The sequence below is a fragment of the Dreissena polymorpha genome, chromosome 5 (assembly GCF_020536995.1).
Source record: "Dreissena polymorpha isolate Duluth1 chromosome 5, UMN_Dpol_1.0, whole genome shotgun sequence".
Lineage (NCBI taxonomy): Eukaryota > Metazoa > Mollusca > Bivalvia > Myida > Dreissenidae > Dreissena > Dreissena polymorpha.
This window is the reverse complement of record NC_068359.1, coordinates 5,948,644-5,967,942: the sequence shown is the minus strand read 5'-3', so window position 1 is coordinate 5,967,942 and position 19,299 is coordinate 5,948,644. Positions and strand designations below refer to the sequence as shown.

General features: G+C 35.7%; 1 protein-coding gene across 3 annotated transcripts in view; it reads left to right on the top strand.

Annotated features, from left to right (window-relative positions):
* The window catches only part of LOC127882461 (muskelin-like), a 57,558-nt gene that overhangs the window by 1,211 nt on the left and 37,048 nt on the right, over positions 1–19,299 (top strand). For 2 of the 3 annotated variants that reach the window (XM_052431105.1, XM_052431103.1), the window contains exons 2-6: positions 6,120–6,246; positions 13,818–13,887; positions 14,873–15,015; positions 15,438–15,526; positions 16,338–16,447. In XM_052431105.1, coding sequence (XP_052287065.1) covers positions 6,120–6,246; positions 13,818–13,887; positions 14,873–15,015; positions 15,438–15,526; positions 16,338–16,447 — 539 coding nt within the window. The remainder of the gene's footprint in view (positions 1–6,119; positions 6,247–13,817; positions 13,888–14,872; positions 15,016–15,437; positions 15,527–16,337; positions 16,448–19,299) is intronic. The other variant, XM_052431106.1, reaches the window with a different exon arrangement.

Below are 19,299 nucleotides of genomic sequence, written 5' to 3'. Positions count from 1 at the left end.
ACGGAATAATTTAATGCGTTTGTCAATTAACGCAAAATATAACGTTTGAGATAAAAACAACAAATATTTATTACAAATCTTCACAGTGAATGTGCATCACGGAAATCAGTGTTGGGAAATTGGAATTAGTCTACCGTTACTCACAAAGTTAAATGCATTTTAGATGAGTATCGTTCGAAAATGGAAAGAGACAAACATGATATGATTTATATGTTAGTGGATCTGTGTAAAATCAGATTCATATGCATATTCTGCTTTATTATGTTTGTCACGCTTTACAGTTTACTGAAATAGCATTGAAGTGCAAGATGTTGAAAGGTAAAGAAATGAAATAAATTATTTTAACTCCATATAATACATCATTAACATAGCAAGACCACTAAAGTGTTTTTTTTATATAAATATTTGTTAATGTTTTCACCGTATGATATTTAATTTAAAAGAATACTGAATTAAATTCTTACTGTTAAAGAGGTTATGATTAAATGGTATATCAGGGACCTATACAAACAAATGTTTGTATAGGTCCCTGGGTATATTTAAGAATCTATATAGATTATTGCAAGTTCAATATGAATGTGGAAGGATATTAACTTAACATTGTCTTCATTGTAAGAACACATTAAATTAGTACTTTATAATATAAAAATGCTGTCAAACATACTTTAATAATTTTAATTCTGTTCTTATAATCATATTTATAATGTTTCCCAATTTCATGGTTTATCGCGCTATTTTTCCCAATTTCATGGTTTATCGCGCTAATTTTCCCAATCCAAAAGGCACAGGCTGTAAGAAAAAAAAATAAAAAAAATCACTGTATGTATTGTATGCTCTGCATGATGTGTATGCTCTGTATGCCTTGCATGCCTTATGTGCTTTGTGTGCTCTGCATGCCCAGTAAACTTAATGTGCTTGTTTTTGCTCTATGTTACATGCCTTACATCAGGGTTTTTTTCTAGAAAAAGGGGAAGACACTGGACGCTGGGTAAAAGGGGAAAATTGAGCGCGAAAGAGACATATTTGGGGAAAAAATAAAAACTGTTCATTTCAATGTCTATAACTCATCTACAGACTTCCGGGTTTTTTTTAGAAAAAGAGGCATGTCTCTGACCTTTTTGTTCTTAAACACATGAACAAGTATGATATTAAAGTCAAAGTCCTAAATAAAGTTGCAGGTGTAGATCTAATAAAGGGAAATGTTTTCAACTGGGGACCGGGGAACGATGTCAATTTCATGATGAATGGGTTGACGATCTAGATCTGCTACAGTATTGGAAGGGAAAGGTGCGGCAGCTGCCGATTGTCTACTTTCACTTTCACAATAATCCGACAGTTTTAATCGATGTTGATTACATGTACCTCCGAATCCTGCTGGGTTTCAACGGTTTTTGATGATTCATTCTTAAAAAATGCGTCAACACAATTAATATTTTCCGAGTCCGAACGTTTTATTTTGTTCGTGTATGAACGCCAATTGTGAGACTTTATTTTGTTTTAACTTTCTATCATGGCTTTCACATAACCCGGATGAAAATTCGACTAGTTTCCGGTAATTAATTGACGAAACACCCTTCTCGTGCAAGACCGGAATCCAGTAAAATAGTCATATGATTAATACGATTAGTTGCCTGGTTTCAATGACGTAATTTAAGAGCTATATATAGAATCACTGGGATTCCCAAATTTGAGTGTTCGTCGGGAGAGAGAGAGAGAGAGCAAGATCATTTTACATGGCACAAATTGGATAAGTGTCGACTTCCCAAAAGAAAAAAAACCCATTTCTTTGAGGGTAAAATATGATATTTTGGTGAAAAATTATATTTTTGGAGGGGAAATGGTATTTTTAGGGGAAAAATTCTGGTAGGGAAGACGCCGAATATCGGCGTCACTTTCTTAGTAAAAAAAACCCCTGTACATGTTTTTATGTTCTTACGGATATATGCTTACTAAATGCTATATGACAAGTAACAACGCCGTATTATAAATGCTTTATACTTGAAACAATTGCTTAAACCTACTACCTATTTTACAACAAATCTAGTGGATATTTTATTCTTTTTATTAAATAATTATCTTACTTTTAAGCAGATTAATCTAAACCTTTTTGAAATATCCATATCTGATGTTATAATATCATGTTTTATATTTTATGTATATTTAACCAGGTTTTCCGAAGGAAAAAACTGGTTATTAGATTGGCGAATGCGGGCGGGCTGGCTGGCGGGCTGGCGGAACAAGCTTGTTCGGGCCATAACTATGTTGTTCATTGTCATATTTTAAAATCATTTGGCACATTTGTTCACCATCATTGGACGGTGTGTCGCGCGAAATAATTACGTCGATATCTCCAAGGTCAAGGTCACAATTGGCAATAACTGAGCTTTTCTGAGCCATAACTATGTCATTCATTGTGAGATTTTACAATTATTTGGAACATTTGTTCACCATCATGGGACAGTGTGTCGCACGAAAGAATCACGTCAATATCTCCAATGTCAAGGTCACCACAACTTAAAATAGATTTATTTTGAAACAAACTTGCAAAGGGGGTTAATTTTGTTTGTTAATTTAAAAAGTTCAGTTTGAGTTGTCTCCCTTAATCAGATTTTTTTTCACAATGAAAACCTGGTTTTGTGACAATTTTGTCCCTTGTTGTCTTTTAATTTACAAACTGTTTTTCACTCTTTCAGCTTTTATACACTTGTTATCCTTATTCGTCATGTTATATAGTCAGTTGTACAAGCTGCCTGAGCTACTGTTTTGTTGTTTTTATTCACTCTTGCAGACTCAAAATAAATCTTATCTTATTATTACATTTGTACATGTTTGCACTATATTCATTTCATTTTTCATAATTTAATATGTTTGACAAGATGAAATTGAAATAGAATGAGATATAATGATTATGAGACACATCTTATTAAAAAAAAGAATTTTTTTTTTTTTTTTTTTTGTCAGGGGGCAATTTTTCCCCCCAAAAGGGGAAAAAGTATACTTTTCAGACGGGGGACTGCGGTCGAAATTCAACCGCAGATTTGATAGATTGAGGGCCCTGAGATGGCAAAGTTAGTTCAAATAACTCAATAAAAACTGACGGCAATGGATACTAATAAACCAGACCTTCGGTTTGTAAAGTTTACAGCAGAGCTGTCGGACTGCGGGAAGTCTCTTTTGAAAAAGTTTGATATCACATTGCGAGAATTAGAATAATCATAAAGCTATAAAAAGACATTCATCAAGCAATCATTACACCGCTGAAAGAATTTTTCACAGTGTTGAATTTTCACGCGCGACACCTCTGACCTCTATAGTTCAATCAGAAATCTATTTTTAATCTGAAACAAACTTCTGATTTCGTATGTTAACACAATGTTTTCAAATTCTAGCTTCAAATAAACCATCCTCATGTTTTTTATGTTGACCCTACAAAAAACGCGCGAAATTTATGAAGTAATGTTAGTCTTGGACATAACCCACTCCAAGCGGGTAGTCTGATAGGTAGAGTGCTTTTTTATTGTCCAATCTTATTAAGAAGTCCAAAATAGCTTCATTTAGATAATAAACACTTATTGACCCCTTATTGACCCCTACCGTCAGTCACTCAGTGCGTGAGTCTGTGAGTCTGTCACACTTTTCTGGATCCTGCAATAACTTTAAAAGTCCTTAATATTTTTTCATGAAACATGGATAGATGGCAATATGGACATTATGCAAGTCATTTCATTTTGTTCCTACGTCTAATATTCTGGTTGCAATGGCAACAAATAAAATAAAAAAATTCTGACAATGGGGGAGCCGGTTTGGGACATATATTGCTTAGAAATAGTCTTGTTTAAAACTGCATTGGCTATTTCCCTCAAGCTCTGATTGACTAGACGCTTATCGAACAGTGTTGTATGTCGATCTTGTGAGACGCTATATAACTATTATTATTATTACTGTGTGGAGAACTTATGGCAACACATTTATTTAAAGGACTTTTCTGCGTTATTTTTAGGGTGCAATACACAAACATCAACCGCAAAATGAGAATGAAGGTAACAACATTAAATATGAACCGTAAAGGAAAAAAAAATTCAACTGTTTTGGAAAACTTATCAGTCTTGGCTTTGTTTAATGTCTCCAAGTATTGGGGAATTTGATTCTGAGCCTGCGTTGCTGATTGGCTGGTTTGTACATTTCATACATAATGTACAAAACATGCAATTATATATAATGCACTAACTTTCAAGTATAGTTTTTAACAGATACAATTTATCTTTCAAGGAACAAATACTGACAGTAAATTTATATGTGAATCATACTGCCTTTTAGATGCTGGTACAATCGGCATGTCGGCAACAAACCTGATGTGGCTTAGGCAATTTAACTTAATGTACTGCTACAAATGTTGTTTTAGATTCAAAGTGGCTGGTTAAACTGTGATTTGGTCTCATCAAATTCCTGTGTTTTTGGAATACTGCAGAACAGCAAAAAAGGTTTGTATTTTTACTCCTACATTCCTCTTTTATTTAGATTATTGACTGATATAATTGTAATTGTATTTGTGTACTGTCCCAGTGGGAAATGTAAAAAAGATGATGAAAAGTAGACGGGCATTTGAAGGAAAAACAACACAGTTTGAAACTAAAATGAAAATACACAAATTTCTTTAAAATATATAGTAAGTACTTAAATTAATATTTCATTTTCAGATTATGTCATAGGATTGTGGAAAAAGCTTGCTGGTGGCATAACATTTCCCGTCTCGGACCTCGAAAGCAGCATCACAAATTGAGGAATTTGTTTGCAAGAAAGCACTGTTGAAAAAAAAAATCTTGTGAACAAGAGCCGTCTCCATGAGATGACATATGCCCCCAATAAACGCTTTGATAGAAGTTATTGAAATGCACTAAGTCACCCTGTGACCTAGTTTTTGACCCGGCATGACCCATATTCAAACTTGACCTAGATATTGTCTATATTCAACTTCTGACCAAGTTTGGTAAAGATCGGATGAAAACTATTTGAATAAGAGAGCGGACACGAAAAGTGTGACAGACTAACGGACAGTGCGAAAACTATATACCCCCTTTTCTTTGAAAGGGGGCATAAAAAAGAACTTTTTTTATATTTGCTCTGTGTGCCGTGCCCGGATGGTGAGCACAAAGCGGTCCTTGACAAAGGAAAGCTGGATTTGTTTATAGGTAAATCACAATTTTACTATATAAGTTATTGTATTAATGGTTTGAAATAGTTAAGTTCAAAATAAAGATTAATTCGAATTCTACCATGGCACGTGACTTGTTTTCTATATACAAAGAAGGAAATCTACCATGGGTTATTACCCCGATATACCAACGGTTGTAAGTATGACGTCACTTTTGATGTCCGCGCACTGTTTATGGATGAAGACGACGTAATTTGATTTTTATTGTTGAGGTGACGTCGCGTTATCGCGGAAAATTGGAGGACATTCGGTTAATATAATTCTCATTTATAACCGTAAAATCGCGGATAACTTATTAATGAAATCGTGTTAGAAATCGAAATAATCTACGTGTAAGCATTGGCTATTGTGGTAATAACCAACAGTATGTCATTTAATTCCTACGCATCGGAACTCCATACCGTTGGTTATTACCGCAATAACGAACGGTTACCCGTCGATTGTTTCTTAATTATACGATTAGTGCTCCTGGGCTAGATCTAATAACAGAATGTCTAAGTATCTTGCCGCCCCAAGATCCTAACCTGCCCCCTTTGACCCCCAACATGCCCTTGATTGGATCACATTATTTTACGAGAAATTCAATGAATTTTCAATAAACTAATTTTATTTTAACAGTGAAACTAGTTTTATCAATAAATTTTTTTTAATGAAAATGCATGTAATATTAAATAATATGCATATAAAGCACATGTTATTTTAAAATATTCCACAGCAATAATAACCAAGCACATTCAAAAGTGAACTATATATATTGCCAAATTTGGACCCTGCCTAATTTCAAATCCTAGCTGCAGGGCCCTGGATTAGATATAAAGTTTGAAAAAGCGATTTTTTCTACATAAGTTATCAACAGTATTTGCAATAGGTGAACTTAAGTTGTACTAAATATCAATTTGCATTTCAGATTATGCCATAGGATGGGGGAGAATCGCGGACTCGAACAATTCTGTGATAGAGAGAAATTCCTACTCAAGAAAGCAGTTTAAAAAACGCCTTCAATGTGAAAGAGTGAACTTTTTTATTTTGGCCGTGTATAAGAACAGTTTGTTTTTAGCTCTACTGGCCGAAGGCCTGAAAAGCTTATGTCAAGGCGTGGTTTCCGTCGTCCGTGCGTGCGTTAGACTTTTTCTTGTTTACGCGATAAAGTCCATAGTTTTCATCCGATTCTTTTCAAACTTGTTCAGTGTCTTTAAATTAATGAGGACTCGAACCCTATTGAAAATGGGTTACATCATAGTAAAAAGTCCAGAATTATCTCCCCTTGAATTTTAGAAAATTGTGAAATAAGGCTTGTTTACGCAATTAAGTCCACAGTTTTCATCCAATTATTTCCCAAATTGCACAGTGTCTTTATCTGAATGATGAGTCAAATCCTATTGAAAATGAGCAATATGGGAGTTATAAGTCCAGAATTATCTCCCCATTCATTTGAGAAAAAAATGAAAATTCAGTTTTTTTATGTGATAAAGTCCATAATTTTCATCCAATTCTTGGCAAACTTGCACAGTGTCTTTGTATCAATGAGGACTCAAACCCTTTTTTAAAAAGAGCAATATCGAAGCAATAAGTCCAGAATGACTTCCCCTTGAATATGAGAAAATTTTGAAATCCCGCTTGTTTACGCAATTATTTCCACAGTTTTCATCCAATTATTTCCAAATCTGCACAGTATCTTTATATCAATGAGGACTTTAACCCTATTGAATATGAGCAGTATCGGAGAAATAAGTACACAATTATCTCCCCTTGAATTTGAGAAAATTTTCCTTGTTTGCGCGATTAAGTACACAGATTCCATCTTATTCTTTCCAAACTTGCACAGTGTTTTTAGCAGTAGAGCGATTCAGGCCCTCATGGGCCTCTTGTTAAAAAAGTGCATGTCTATCAAAATATTTGTTTTATGTATATATTATGAATATTTTTGTTGTATGTCTTAAAAGCTACATTGTATCTTAAAAGTATCATCGAAATGCAGAACGAAAATGCGTACATTTTCCACATAAGTTTCGCATTTTTTTGTGACTGCGGGAAAAATGCGGGGATTTTCAGCATTTGTTCCGCATTTGCAGAAGTTTAAAGTATAAAATGGTGATCCAGCTTTTTAAAATGTATTATCTTAAAATAAATATAAAGATACTATGTTAAATATTTCTTGTCATAATTTTGACTAGTTTTTAGCTAACCTGAGCACAAAATGCTCATGGTGAGCTTTTGCGATCGCCTTTTGTTTTTTTCAAATGGCCTGTCCTTATATGGGTATATTTACAATCAGGGATCATTTTTTTTTCGATTTTGTCGGTCCTAGACCGATTGGGGTCATGAAAGACCGATTGAAAATCCCAAACAGTCGGTCTGATTCTGTTTGCTAAAAGTCCCATGTCATGAAATCGATTACACAGTGCACATGCTAACACACCCTTACAACATTCTTATCTCGATTAGGTGTGATAAACCATTCGCTGCAGTCTCTAAACCGGTCAGGACTGGTTTATTGCACGTCAGACCAAGAATCAAAAACAGGTGAACCGCAGATTAAAGACACGTCGAAATAATAAGGATGGTCGAAAATTTTGCAAACTGAAAAAATCGCAAAACAATTTAAGAGACTTAAGGCCTGTGATGTACATATCGATCGATTATCAGTGTCATGATAGTTATCATTTTTATAGCGGTTTCCCTGTTTTGTCTGCTGAGGTGACTGCGCGCACTGATTTAATTATAATCGGTCATCAATGTTAATTGACGTGCATGTGATACAAAACAATATGTTGCGATTGTAATTTATTGTTATCACTGTAAACTGTAATAAATTTAATAATATCTGAGATAGAAGTAAAAAACAATTCTAACACAGCACGTGAAAACTTTCTTATAAACAAAGAAGAAAATCGTCTATGGTTATTCAACAATAATAATGGGCAGACCTTATACACTCAAAGCACGGGCTGTAAATAAACAAAATATGCCGATACATTTTCCATCAGCATAAATTACAACATGCATGTAATCCGATATCCGCCCGTAATCTAAGTTACGCCCGTAATTTTAACATTCCGCCTGTAATCTGAATTCCACCCGTAAACTGCTTTCCGCCAGTAATCTAAAATTCTGTCCCACCTCATTTACATATTTTGCCCCTGTTTTCCGCCCGGATTATGTCTGGAATCCGTCTGGAATCCGCCCCTCATCTTAAAATCATATATAGAAAAATATGCCCGAAATTTAGTTTGCGATTCCAGGCTGATTCCGGGCGGAACATTTCGTACAGGACTTCATAGTGTTTTTTCTGGAGAAAAGATCTATTTATCTTGTGATTGTTTTCTTAACTGTTTGATTTTACAACAAAACATTTCAATAAACATTTTAGTTTAGTTCAGATAAAAAGCTTTCAAAATAACACTTGTAACCATGTTTGTAGGAGTTTATTAAATTCTATTTATTGACATCTTGTGAATTTACTATCAGCGTGTTTTTTGTTTTTTTTAGCTCACCTGTTACGAAGTGACATGGTGAGCTTATGTGACCATGTGATGTCCGGCGTCCGTTGTGCGTGTGTGCGTGCGTGTGTGCGTCTGTCAACAATTTGTTTGTGTAGACAGTAGAGGTCACAGTTTTCATCCAATCTTTATGAAATTTGGTCAGAATGTTTATCTTGATAAAATCTGGGTTGGGATTGTATTTGGGTCATCTGGGGTAAAAAACTAGGTCACTAGGTCAAATAATAGAAAAACCTTGTGTAGACAATAGAGGTCACAGTTTTCATCCAATCTTTATGAAATTTGGTCAGAATGTTTATCTTGATGAAATGTGGGTTGGGATTGTATTTGGGTCATCTGGGGTCAAAAACTAGGTCACTATGTCAAATCAAAGAAAAACCTTGTGAAGACAATAGAGGTCATAGTTTTCATATGATCTTAATGAATAGCAACTCCAGAAGCTGAGTGGCTAATCAGCTGATAACAGGAGAAAACCAATAATCATTGACACGACTTCACCTAAAATCGGTCTTACAAATTTGTTTTTAAAAATATGATTATCATTCAAAGTTATTTAAATAGGAAATAAAATTACCTTTCAAATGGTATAAACATCAATTTGATACTGATTGATTACCATATTATATAGCCTATTACTTAATTGGCTTCTGTGCATTTTGTTAAGTACGGCTGTTTATCACACTTTGTGCAATCGTGCTGTGAAAGGCATCTGTTTTCATTCAGTTTGCGACATAGTGGAATCAGTTACACATTGTTGTTTACAGGCTATTTTTATAGACCAATGAATGAGCTTTATGCAGGTGTTTGTAAAATTACAGTATGACCTTCCTACGCCGAGAAAATACGTCCCAAAGTTAATCGTAAATTGCCGAAAATCTTGTCAGTATTTCGAAATATTACATTTATAAACTAGACATTCTAAACTTTATTTTGATACCAAAAATAATATTCGCAAACGATTTTTAGCGCGTCGTATTTGTCTTTGAAAACGCGCCTTTGTTGAAAATTCCAGTCGAGTCGAAGGTCAAGCTTAGCCGCCATTTTGTTTACAGTCGCATTGCATAGTTTACAATCAGAAACAAGCTTTACGTTTGATTATTGGATTGTTTAAGCGTTATGTTTAAATAAAAATTGATGGGTAAGTAAATAAACAATTGAATTATTTCATTTAATATCAATAAATCTGTACATATTTATTATAAATAGTCTTCAAGAAAAACGAAAGTGCATTCGTCACCAAGCCATTTTTCGGCTCGTACTACTAGTCGTAGTCGTTCAATGTTTGCAGTCGAACGGAATATAGAAAAACAATCAGTCAAACATATTTTAAGTAATTTTCGTAAAAACTAGTCATTAAATTATTACGTCTATTTGTTTCCGCTAATGAAGTAGATAATAACGATGTTCCGATGTAAAACCAATATTTCAAATTATTTGCGATTACTTTCGTACCAAAAATAGGAAAAATGTTTCTTACTGTTAACAAGCAAACACAATTACGTTTACGTTATTTATTGCACAAAAAGCTGAATAGTGTGTGTGATTTGTTTATCTTTTCAATTTTAGTTGTAATGATGGGGACCCAGAACTACCCTGGACCTTACTGTCAAGCACTGGGCATCACAGATTCAATTCTGCGCAGCAAACCTGACAACTAACAGAAACTTACACTCACTAATGGAGCAGTTTTAGAAATATGGCAGATTGCAAAGAATAAAAATATTCACAGCAGTGAACTTGTCGGTTTGTTGGCTTTCTTGGATGAAGCATTAAGGGGCCTTTTCACGCGTTGTTAAATTGACAAATTAAATTGAAAAAAGTTGTTTCAGATTTGCAAATTTTTGTTTTAGTTATGATATTTGTGAGAAAACAGTTATACTGAACATTTACCATGCTCTAAAATAGCCTTTATATGCATCTTTTGACGATTTAAAAACCTGAAAATTATAAAGCGTCGAAACGCGAAACGATTGAATAATTTGGAGAGTTCTGTTGTTGTCGCTATATTTTGTGAAACTACGAGGATCGCTTATATGAAGTATAAAATTCTTCTTTCATTGTGGTAAGAAGGATGGCCGAGTGGTCTAATGCGCAGACTTTTTACTCCAGTACTCCGGTGGTCAGTGGTTCGAGTCTTGCTGTGGGTTACCTTTTTTTCAATTTTTTAATTTTATTCTTGATTTTTTACTGGAGCTTTTTAGATGAAATGTTTACATTTATCAATATAAAACATTTAATGACAAACTTCAAAACATGCTAACATCTGTGAAAAGGCCCCTTGAGTAAACTGTAAGGAAAATGCAGTTACTATTAACTGCGTCTGTCTGAAAACGAAAAGAAACTGCAACATAAAAAAAAAAAAATGTGCAAAAACTCTGCCAGAATTGTTGAAACAAGAATTCACAGACAGTAAACATTTTGAATAAATTGTGCCTGCCAAAACATGCAGTAATGTTTCCAATGAAAACGTTGAATTGACTGTGTGCCAAACTGTGATTGAAATTTCATGGCCTACTCCCCTGCCGCCTAGTAGTAGTTGTTGATCTGAAACATCCCTAAATCAAGAAAAAAAACAGTCAGTGTCTTGTCAAACAAATTTCAAGTGTGATGATGATTCGGACAATACAAAATGTTATAAAATGACAAGGTATTTGTGTGCTAAGCAAATCAAGAATTTAAATAAACTAAACAAGAACATCAACTTAGCTAAGTGCAAAATTGCAGAATTGGAAAAAAGTCGTGGACATTATTCCATAAAGAATATCAATAAAAATATCGCGATCGTATGGGATAATAAAGGTACAAAGCGTTGTGTGTTCAGGTTCTTCCTTTTACTTCTGATTCAAATATAATCAATGACATATATAAACAACAACAAATATAACGTGACGTCAAGGATGTACTACACTAAAGCGCGGCGCGGCAAATAACGTTACGTTACATTCACAACAAAAAAAGACGAAATTGCCCGCATAAAAAACTTCACGGAATATAATCAAACGAAACTCTAAATGAAATATGGTCAGATGTTTATCATGATAATATCTGATTTTGGACCCTATATGGGTCATCTGGGGTGAAAAATTAGGTCACCGGGCCAATTCTAGTAAAACCTTGTGTAGATGAAAGAGGTCACAGTTTTCATCATGTCTTAATGAAACTTTGTCAATGTATTAATTAATGAAATCTGGCTTTGGATTGTATATGGGTCTGATAGAATTTAAGTTGATGTAGCAAGGTTAGTCAGGTGAGCGATTCAGGGCCATCATGGCCCTCTTGTGTGTAATTGGGTTCAAAAGTCTGCCCCGATCCCAAACTCAAATTGTATATATTTTCCCCAAATGACTAAAATTCCCAATGGAAGGTTTCCAAACAAATTCAACATTACGTTCATTTTCCTGCCCAGCAATATAAATTGAAACTTAATAATTATACAGGGCCCTCATTTGGCCGTTTTGGGGCCGAAATTCGGTCCCATACCCCCATTAAAATATTAAACTTTTTTCCCCTATTTCAGATTAAAATTCCCCCCTAAAAAAAAAAGTTTTTTTTACTTTTATACCTTAGTTGCTAGCTGGTATTGTGCTATTAACCTTTGATTAAATGTATATTTATGTAAATTACATTCAAATATAGCAATTTTAAGTGCTGAATGGTTGGTGAAAAGATCTTCTAAAATTCCCCTATTTACCCAAAATGATGCGAAATTCCCCCCTTTAAGGGCCCCGGCCCCAATCCCCCTTAGTGTAGCAAGGGCCATGTTATAAGATTGAAAACACTTTTATTCTTAATCTTAACATACTTTGTCAGCAAAAAAAAAATACCAAGTTCCAAATTTTAAACAAAAGGACGCAATCTTACCCAATCGCAAAAAGGCCTTGGGCGCCTTTCTCAAATGTTAAAAAAATCACATCAAATTATTTATTACAAAAAGATCAGTATTGTTGTTAAAAGGATAGATTCGTGTACAAAGCAGTGTTTTTTTCTCACCATTTTTGGGATGGGGTCAGGTCACTTTGTAGTGGGAAAAATTATTTTACTAAAATTGGGAAATAAGTGTTGTTGTTCATTTTGCTAAATAAAACTTTACAATTGAAAATAAATTGTTTTTCAATAGTATATGTACTAATGTTAAACTTATTGAACTTGATGGGAGATGAACTAAATGTTGAGATTTGTTTTGAAAGAAAAACATTACTTTTAACCGCTTCCCCAACCGAAGTAACCTTTTTTTCCCCTAATTTGACCAAAATTGTCCCCAATTATACTGTAAAAATTCCTCACCAAAGTAATATCTAAACTTTGTATGAAAGTCAAACTTGTTTACTTGTTGAGCCTTCTATTAGGCTGGAAAAACCCAGAGCCGTAAAAAGACTCCTAGGGGAAGGGGGTATTCGTATTGGTTGAATATGCCTTTCATTACCTCCTGTATTATTCTCCTAGAGGTGTATGCATATGGTATTGATCAAATAAGCATGACGTAATTTTGTCGTTCATGACCAATCTGCGAATTACAGAACAAGCCGAATTCAAAAGCTATAAATATATTACATTTAAAGGCTATTACGACTAAAAAGATTTTCAGTCATGTGGATATTTTTGGAATATTATGTTTCATTATTATTTTCCCCAAATAAGAAAAAATCGTGCTATATTCCCCTAAAAAAGGCTGAGGCCCCTTCCCAGAAAAGGGTGTTTTGTCCCTGACTTTGTTCCATTTGAAATGGGTCCTCATTATCCCACAGCCCCAAATTTGAACAAAAAAAACATGGCATTATAGTGACTATTCAGACAAATACATGATTCCTTTATCGGTTAATGCATATGAAAGTAATAACTACATACAGTATTTTTTCCCAAAGGTTCTTTTTACAATTAAATTTGTCCCCAAAATGAAGTCTTTCACAATGCAAATTTAATAAATATCAATAATTGTGTGGTTTTCCCGAAATAGAAACAAAAAAGCCCTTTTTTCCAGGGGTCAGATGATGTGAATTTCTAACTGTCATTTGTTATATCAGCAGTTTACAATTTCAATACTGGACTGAAGTTCAGAAAAAATGCATAAACATACATGACATAACACTAACTGTTAACCATTGCAGAAATATCTATCTGGACAAGCCTTCAGACCAGTCATCCAGGTGGTCTTCTGACTCCAACCATCCTCCACAGGTCAGCAGAGCTATTTGCGGAAACTGAGCCCAAATACTTGAGATATCATTGGCATTGCAGTCCAAATACCAGGAATATTGATGGCCATTCAGCCCAAATACTTCAGATAGTGTAGTCTATTAGGCCAAAATACTTAATTAAAGCTATGATTGGCAATCTAGCTATAATATTTATGATAATGTTTGCAATGGAGATACTTTATATGATACCCTTCAATTAATATCAAATACATGAGTTATTGTTGACAATCCTGCCCAACTACTTGAGATTATGTTGGTAATTCAGCCCAATTTCTTGAGATATCATTTAAAATTCAGTCCAAATACACAATATTTTGTCAGCAATTCAGACCAACTTCTTGAGATACATGTATCGTTGACATTTCAGCTTAAATACTTGAGATATAAACATGTATTACTATTAGTTTATTCACTGGTATTGAGTTTGCGTGATCAAGCATATCACAATAGACATGTGTATGCCTCATTAAACCTGTTGTACAAATTTAGACAGTAGACACTAAACTAAGCAGATTTAGAAAACAGTTGTTATCTGCAAAAAAAAAAAGGGGCATTCCTCTTGCTGTGTTTAATGACATATTTTAGCTGCACATAAAGTGTTCATTGTATAAACTTGTTGATACGCTCTTGTCCTCTCTGATAATATGTACTTTGTGAGACTATGTTTATCCTTCATAAACAAAGATTACAATTATACTTAAATGGTTTGACTGTTTGTCGACTTAATTGAGTCATACTTGGGGGGGGGGGGGGATTCTTAAATTGGTTTTCACAAACAAAATTCACCCTCTGAATGATTGCCATTATGATCAGATTGCCTTTCAACATTCAAAATTATGCCTAAATAAATTAGATGATAAAAGAGACACTCTAGATTCATAATAAATTGCCTGGAATGAGTCTATTAATTGCATATGATTGTTTCAATACAGGCTAAAACTATCAATTGATTTCTTTCCTTTCAGTTTCTGGTCTTGAAACTTGAGCAACCAGCAATAGTGGGTTCCATAACATTTGGAAAGTATGAAAAGACCCATGTCTGTAACCTAAAGAAATTCAAAGTATTTTGTGGGTTGTCAGATGATCTGATGATCGAGGTGTTGGAAAGGTAACCGTTTGTTATTTAAAACATTTTAAACAAGGCTTGTTAAATGTTGTTTTACAATCAATCATAATTGGTTGATAAGTATGTTTATTCTTTCAGTATCATCTTCTGTTTGACTATCTTTACTTCATAGAAGCCATTGTTGAAATAATTTAATCAAAAGTTTTATGACAGGGATGTGATTTTTTTCTCCATTCAGTTGATTTTCTTCTGTTCAATCACAGACTTATTTAACAAATAGTTATTTACTTTGCTGGATCCATATTAAATGAAGAGTTAAGTTGTACTTGATAAGGGAGGTACGACATTTACCTCCCCTGAGGTGATTCTTAAATCACGCACCTGACATTATGACTCTGTTTATTATACTGTACTTGCTGTTACCGGTACTTACCAATGATCACATTTACATTTGGTTATTCCAGCGGTTTGAAGAATGACCATGTTCCAGAGACATTCAACTTAAAGAATGAAATAGACGGCCATTATTTTCCATGTCGATTCATTAAAATAGGTATGTTTTGTTCTTGCCAGTAAGCTTTTTTATGGATTTAAAAAAATTCTTGAGTTGAACAATAATTTTTATTTCCTCTAAACATAAGTCTTTAAATTTCAGTCCAGTATCCTTTGTGGAGTTTTTTCTCCTAAATGCTTCCGGATAAAACCTGATTTTTTCTATGTGAGTCTACCTGCATGACTTACAGATGAACTTCATTCCGGTCCATGGACTTTTGGTTAAGTTAAGAGCCTTGGACTTAGAAATTTTCTCTTGAATGACAGTTTTACAGACTTTTTTTCCTGAATGCTTGCAGTTATGGACCGGTTTTTTGGTGTGTGATTCTACCTACATGACTTACAGATCATGTTCAAGTTTCATTCTCTGCCATGGATTTATGAGGAAGTTACAAGCTCTGGGCATAGGAACATTTATGCACAAACGCGAGATTTGCTTTGGGTAGCCTCTGAAGCACAACCTAGTTTTCATGAGCTGACCAAAGCCAATCTTGCTAAATGTTCGCAATTTGTCGTGGGATTCACATCAAATATATTGTCACACAAAAAATAAAAAAGAGCATTGTGTATCTTGTAAAATCCATGTTACCAGATCACATCTAGCCTTGAAATTTTGGCTATTGCTATAAGGAACACTGACTTTTGATGGGTTAACTTAATGGTATGAAATATTTACGAAATTTTCACTGATTTTGAGTATTTTTGTGGCTTTAAGTCTACATAATTGAATGGGCATATTCCATACAAATAGAACTTGAAGATAAATGAAACTGATGGATTATTGTGTTTTATTGTCTATATCTGCCCAACAGTTCCCCTGCAGACCTGGGGCTCCAGTTTCAACTTCAGTATTTGGCATGTGCAGCTGAATGGAGTCGATGAGTGGGAGGTGGTACAGCCCTGCATGAATTGGTTCAACACGGTATGACTCTGTCAATCCTTTCTGGTATGATAACAACTTCTCTTGGTATTATTTTGAAGATTTGTATCGAGCCAGTATTGGTTAAAGTCTGCTTGAGGGTTGAAAAACAATACAATTGACCTGTGAAATTAAACAGACTTTGCCTGGTTTGTCGGGTTGTTGAGAACAAATTATGGCTTTTAAGCCTCATTTGTTTCAGTAGCCAGTAACCTTGAATTAGGGACAGTATTACGTAAGGGATAACCAGAACTTGTATCGTCTGAGACACATTGGCTTCAACACTCTATGCTCCTCATTAGACACATTGACTTCAACACTCTATGTATGGTCTGAGACACATTGGCTTCAACACTCTATGTATGGTCTGAGACACATTGGCTTCAACACTCTATGCTCCTCAACCATTGTATCGTCTGAGACACATTGGCTCCAACACTCTATGCTCCTCATTGGCTTCAACACTCTATGCTCCTCATGAGACACATTGGCTTCAACACTCTATGCTCCTCATGAGACACATTGGCTTCAACACTCTATGCTCCTCAACCATTGTATCGTCTGAGACACATTGGCTTCAACACTCTATGCTCCTCATGAGACACATTGACTTCAACACTCTATGTATGGTCTGAGACACATTGGCTTCAACACTCTATGCTCCTCAACCATTGTATCGTCTGAGACACATTGGCTCCAACACTCTATGCTCCTCATTGGCTTCAACACTCTATGCTCCTCATGAGACACATTGGCTTCAACACTCTATGCTCCTCATGAGACACATTGGCTTCAACACTCTATGCTCCTCATGAGACACATTGACTTCAACACTCTATGCTCCTCATGAGACACATTGACTTCAACACTCTATGCTCCTCAACCATTGTATCGTCTGAGACACATTGGCTTCAACACTCTATGCTCCTCATGAGACACATTGACTTCAACACTCTATGCTCCTCATGAGACACATTGGCTTCAACACTCTATGCTCCTCATGAGACACATTGGCTTCAACACTCTATGCTCCTCATGAGACACATTGGCTTCAACACTCTATGCTCCTCAACCATTGTATCGTCTGAGACACATTGGCTTCAACACTCTATGCTCCTCATGAGACACATTGGCTTCAACACTCTATGCTCCTCAACCATTGTATCGTCTGAGACACATTGGTTTCAACACTCTATGCTCCTCATTGGCTTCAACACTCTATGCTCCTCATGAGACACATTGGCTTCAACACTCTATGCTCCTCATGAGACACATTGGCTTCAACACTCTCTGCTCCTCATGAGACACATTGGCTTCAACACTCTATGCTCCTCATGAGACACATTGGCTTCAACACTCTCTGCTCCTCATGAGACACATTGGCTTCAACACTCTATGTATGGTCTGAGACACATTGGCTTCAACACTCTATGCTCCTCATGAGACACATTGGCTTCAACACTCGATGCTCCTCATGTGACACATTGGCTTCAACACTCGATGCTCCTCATGTGACACATTGGCTTCAACACTCTATGTATGGTCTGAGACACATTGGCTTCAACACTCTATGCTCCTCAACCATTGTATCGTCTGAGACACATTGGCTTCAACACTCTATGCTCCTCATTGGCTTAAACACTCTATGCTCCTCATGAGACACATTGGCTTCAACACTCTCTGCTCCTCATGAGACACATTGGCTTCAACACTCTCTGCTCCTCATGAGACACATTGGCTTCAACACTCTATGCTCCTCATGAGACACATTGGCTTCAACACTCGATGTATGGTCTGAGACACATTGGCTTCAACACTCTATGCTACTCATATGACACATTGGCTTCAACACTCTATGTATGGTCTGAGACACATTGGCTTCAACACTCTATGCTCTTCATGAGACACATTGGCTTCAACACTCTATGTATGGTCTGAGACACATTGGCTTCAACACTCTATGTATGGTCTGAGACACATTGGCTTCAACACTCTATGCTCCTCAACCATTGTATCGTCTGAGACACATTGGCTTCAACACTCTATGCTCCTCATTGGCTTCAACACTCTATGTATGGTCTGAGACACATTGGCTTCAACACTCTATGCTCCTCAACCATTGTATCGTCTGAGACACATTGGCTTCAACACTCTATGCTCCTCATTGGCTTCAACACTCTATGCTCCTCATGAGACACATTGACTTCAACACTCTATGCTCCTCATGAGACACATTGGCTTCAACACTCTATGTATCGTCTGAGACACATTGGCTTCAACACTCTATGCTCCTCATTGGCTTCAACACTCTATGCTCCTCATGAGACACATTGGCTTCAACACTCTATGCTCCTCATGAGACACATTGGCTTCAACACTCTATGTATGGTCTGAGACACATTGGCTTCAACACTCTATGCTCCTCATTAGACACATTGGCTTCAACACTCTATGTATGGTCTGAGACACATTGGCTTCAACACTCTATGCTCCTCAACCATTGTATCGTCTGAGACACATTGGCTTCAACACTCTATGCTCCTCATTGGCTTCAACACTCTATGCTCCTCATGAGACACATTGGCTTCAACACTCTCTGCTCCTCATGAGACACATTGGCTTCAACACTCTCTGCTCCTCATGAGACACATTGGCTTCAACACTCTCTGCTCCTCATGAGACACATTGGCTTCAACACTCTCTGCTCCTCATGAGACACATTGGCTTCAACACTCTATGCTCTTCATGAGACACATTGGCTTCAACACTCTATGTATGGTCTGAGACACATTGGCTTCAACACTCTATGCTCCTCATGAGACACATTGGCTTCAACACTCTATGCTCCTCATGAG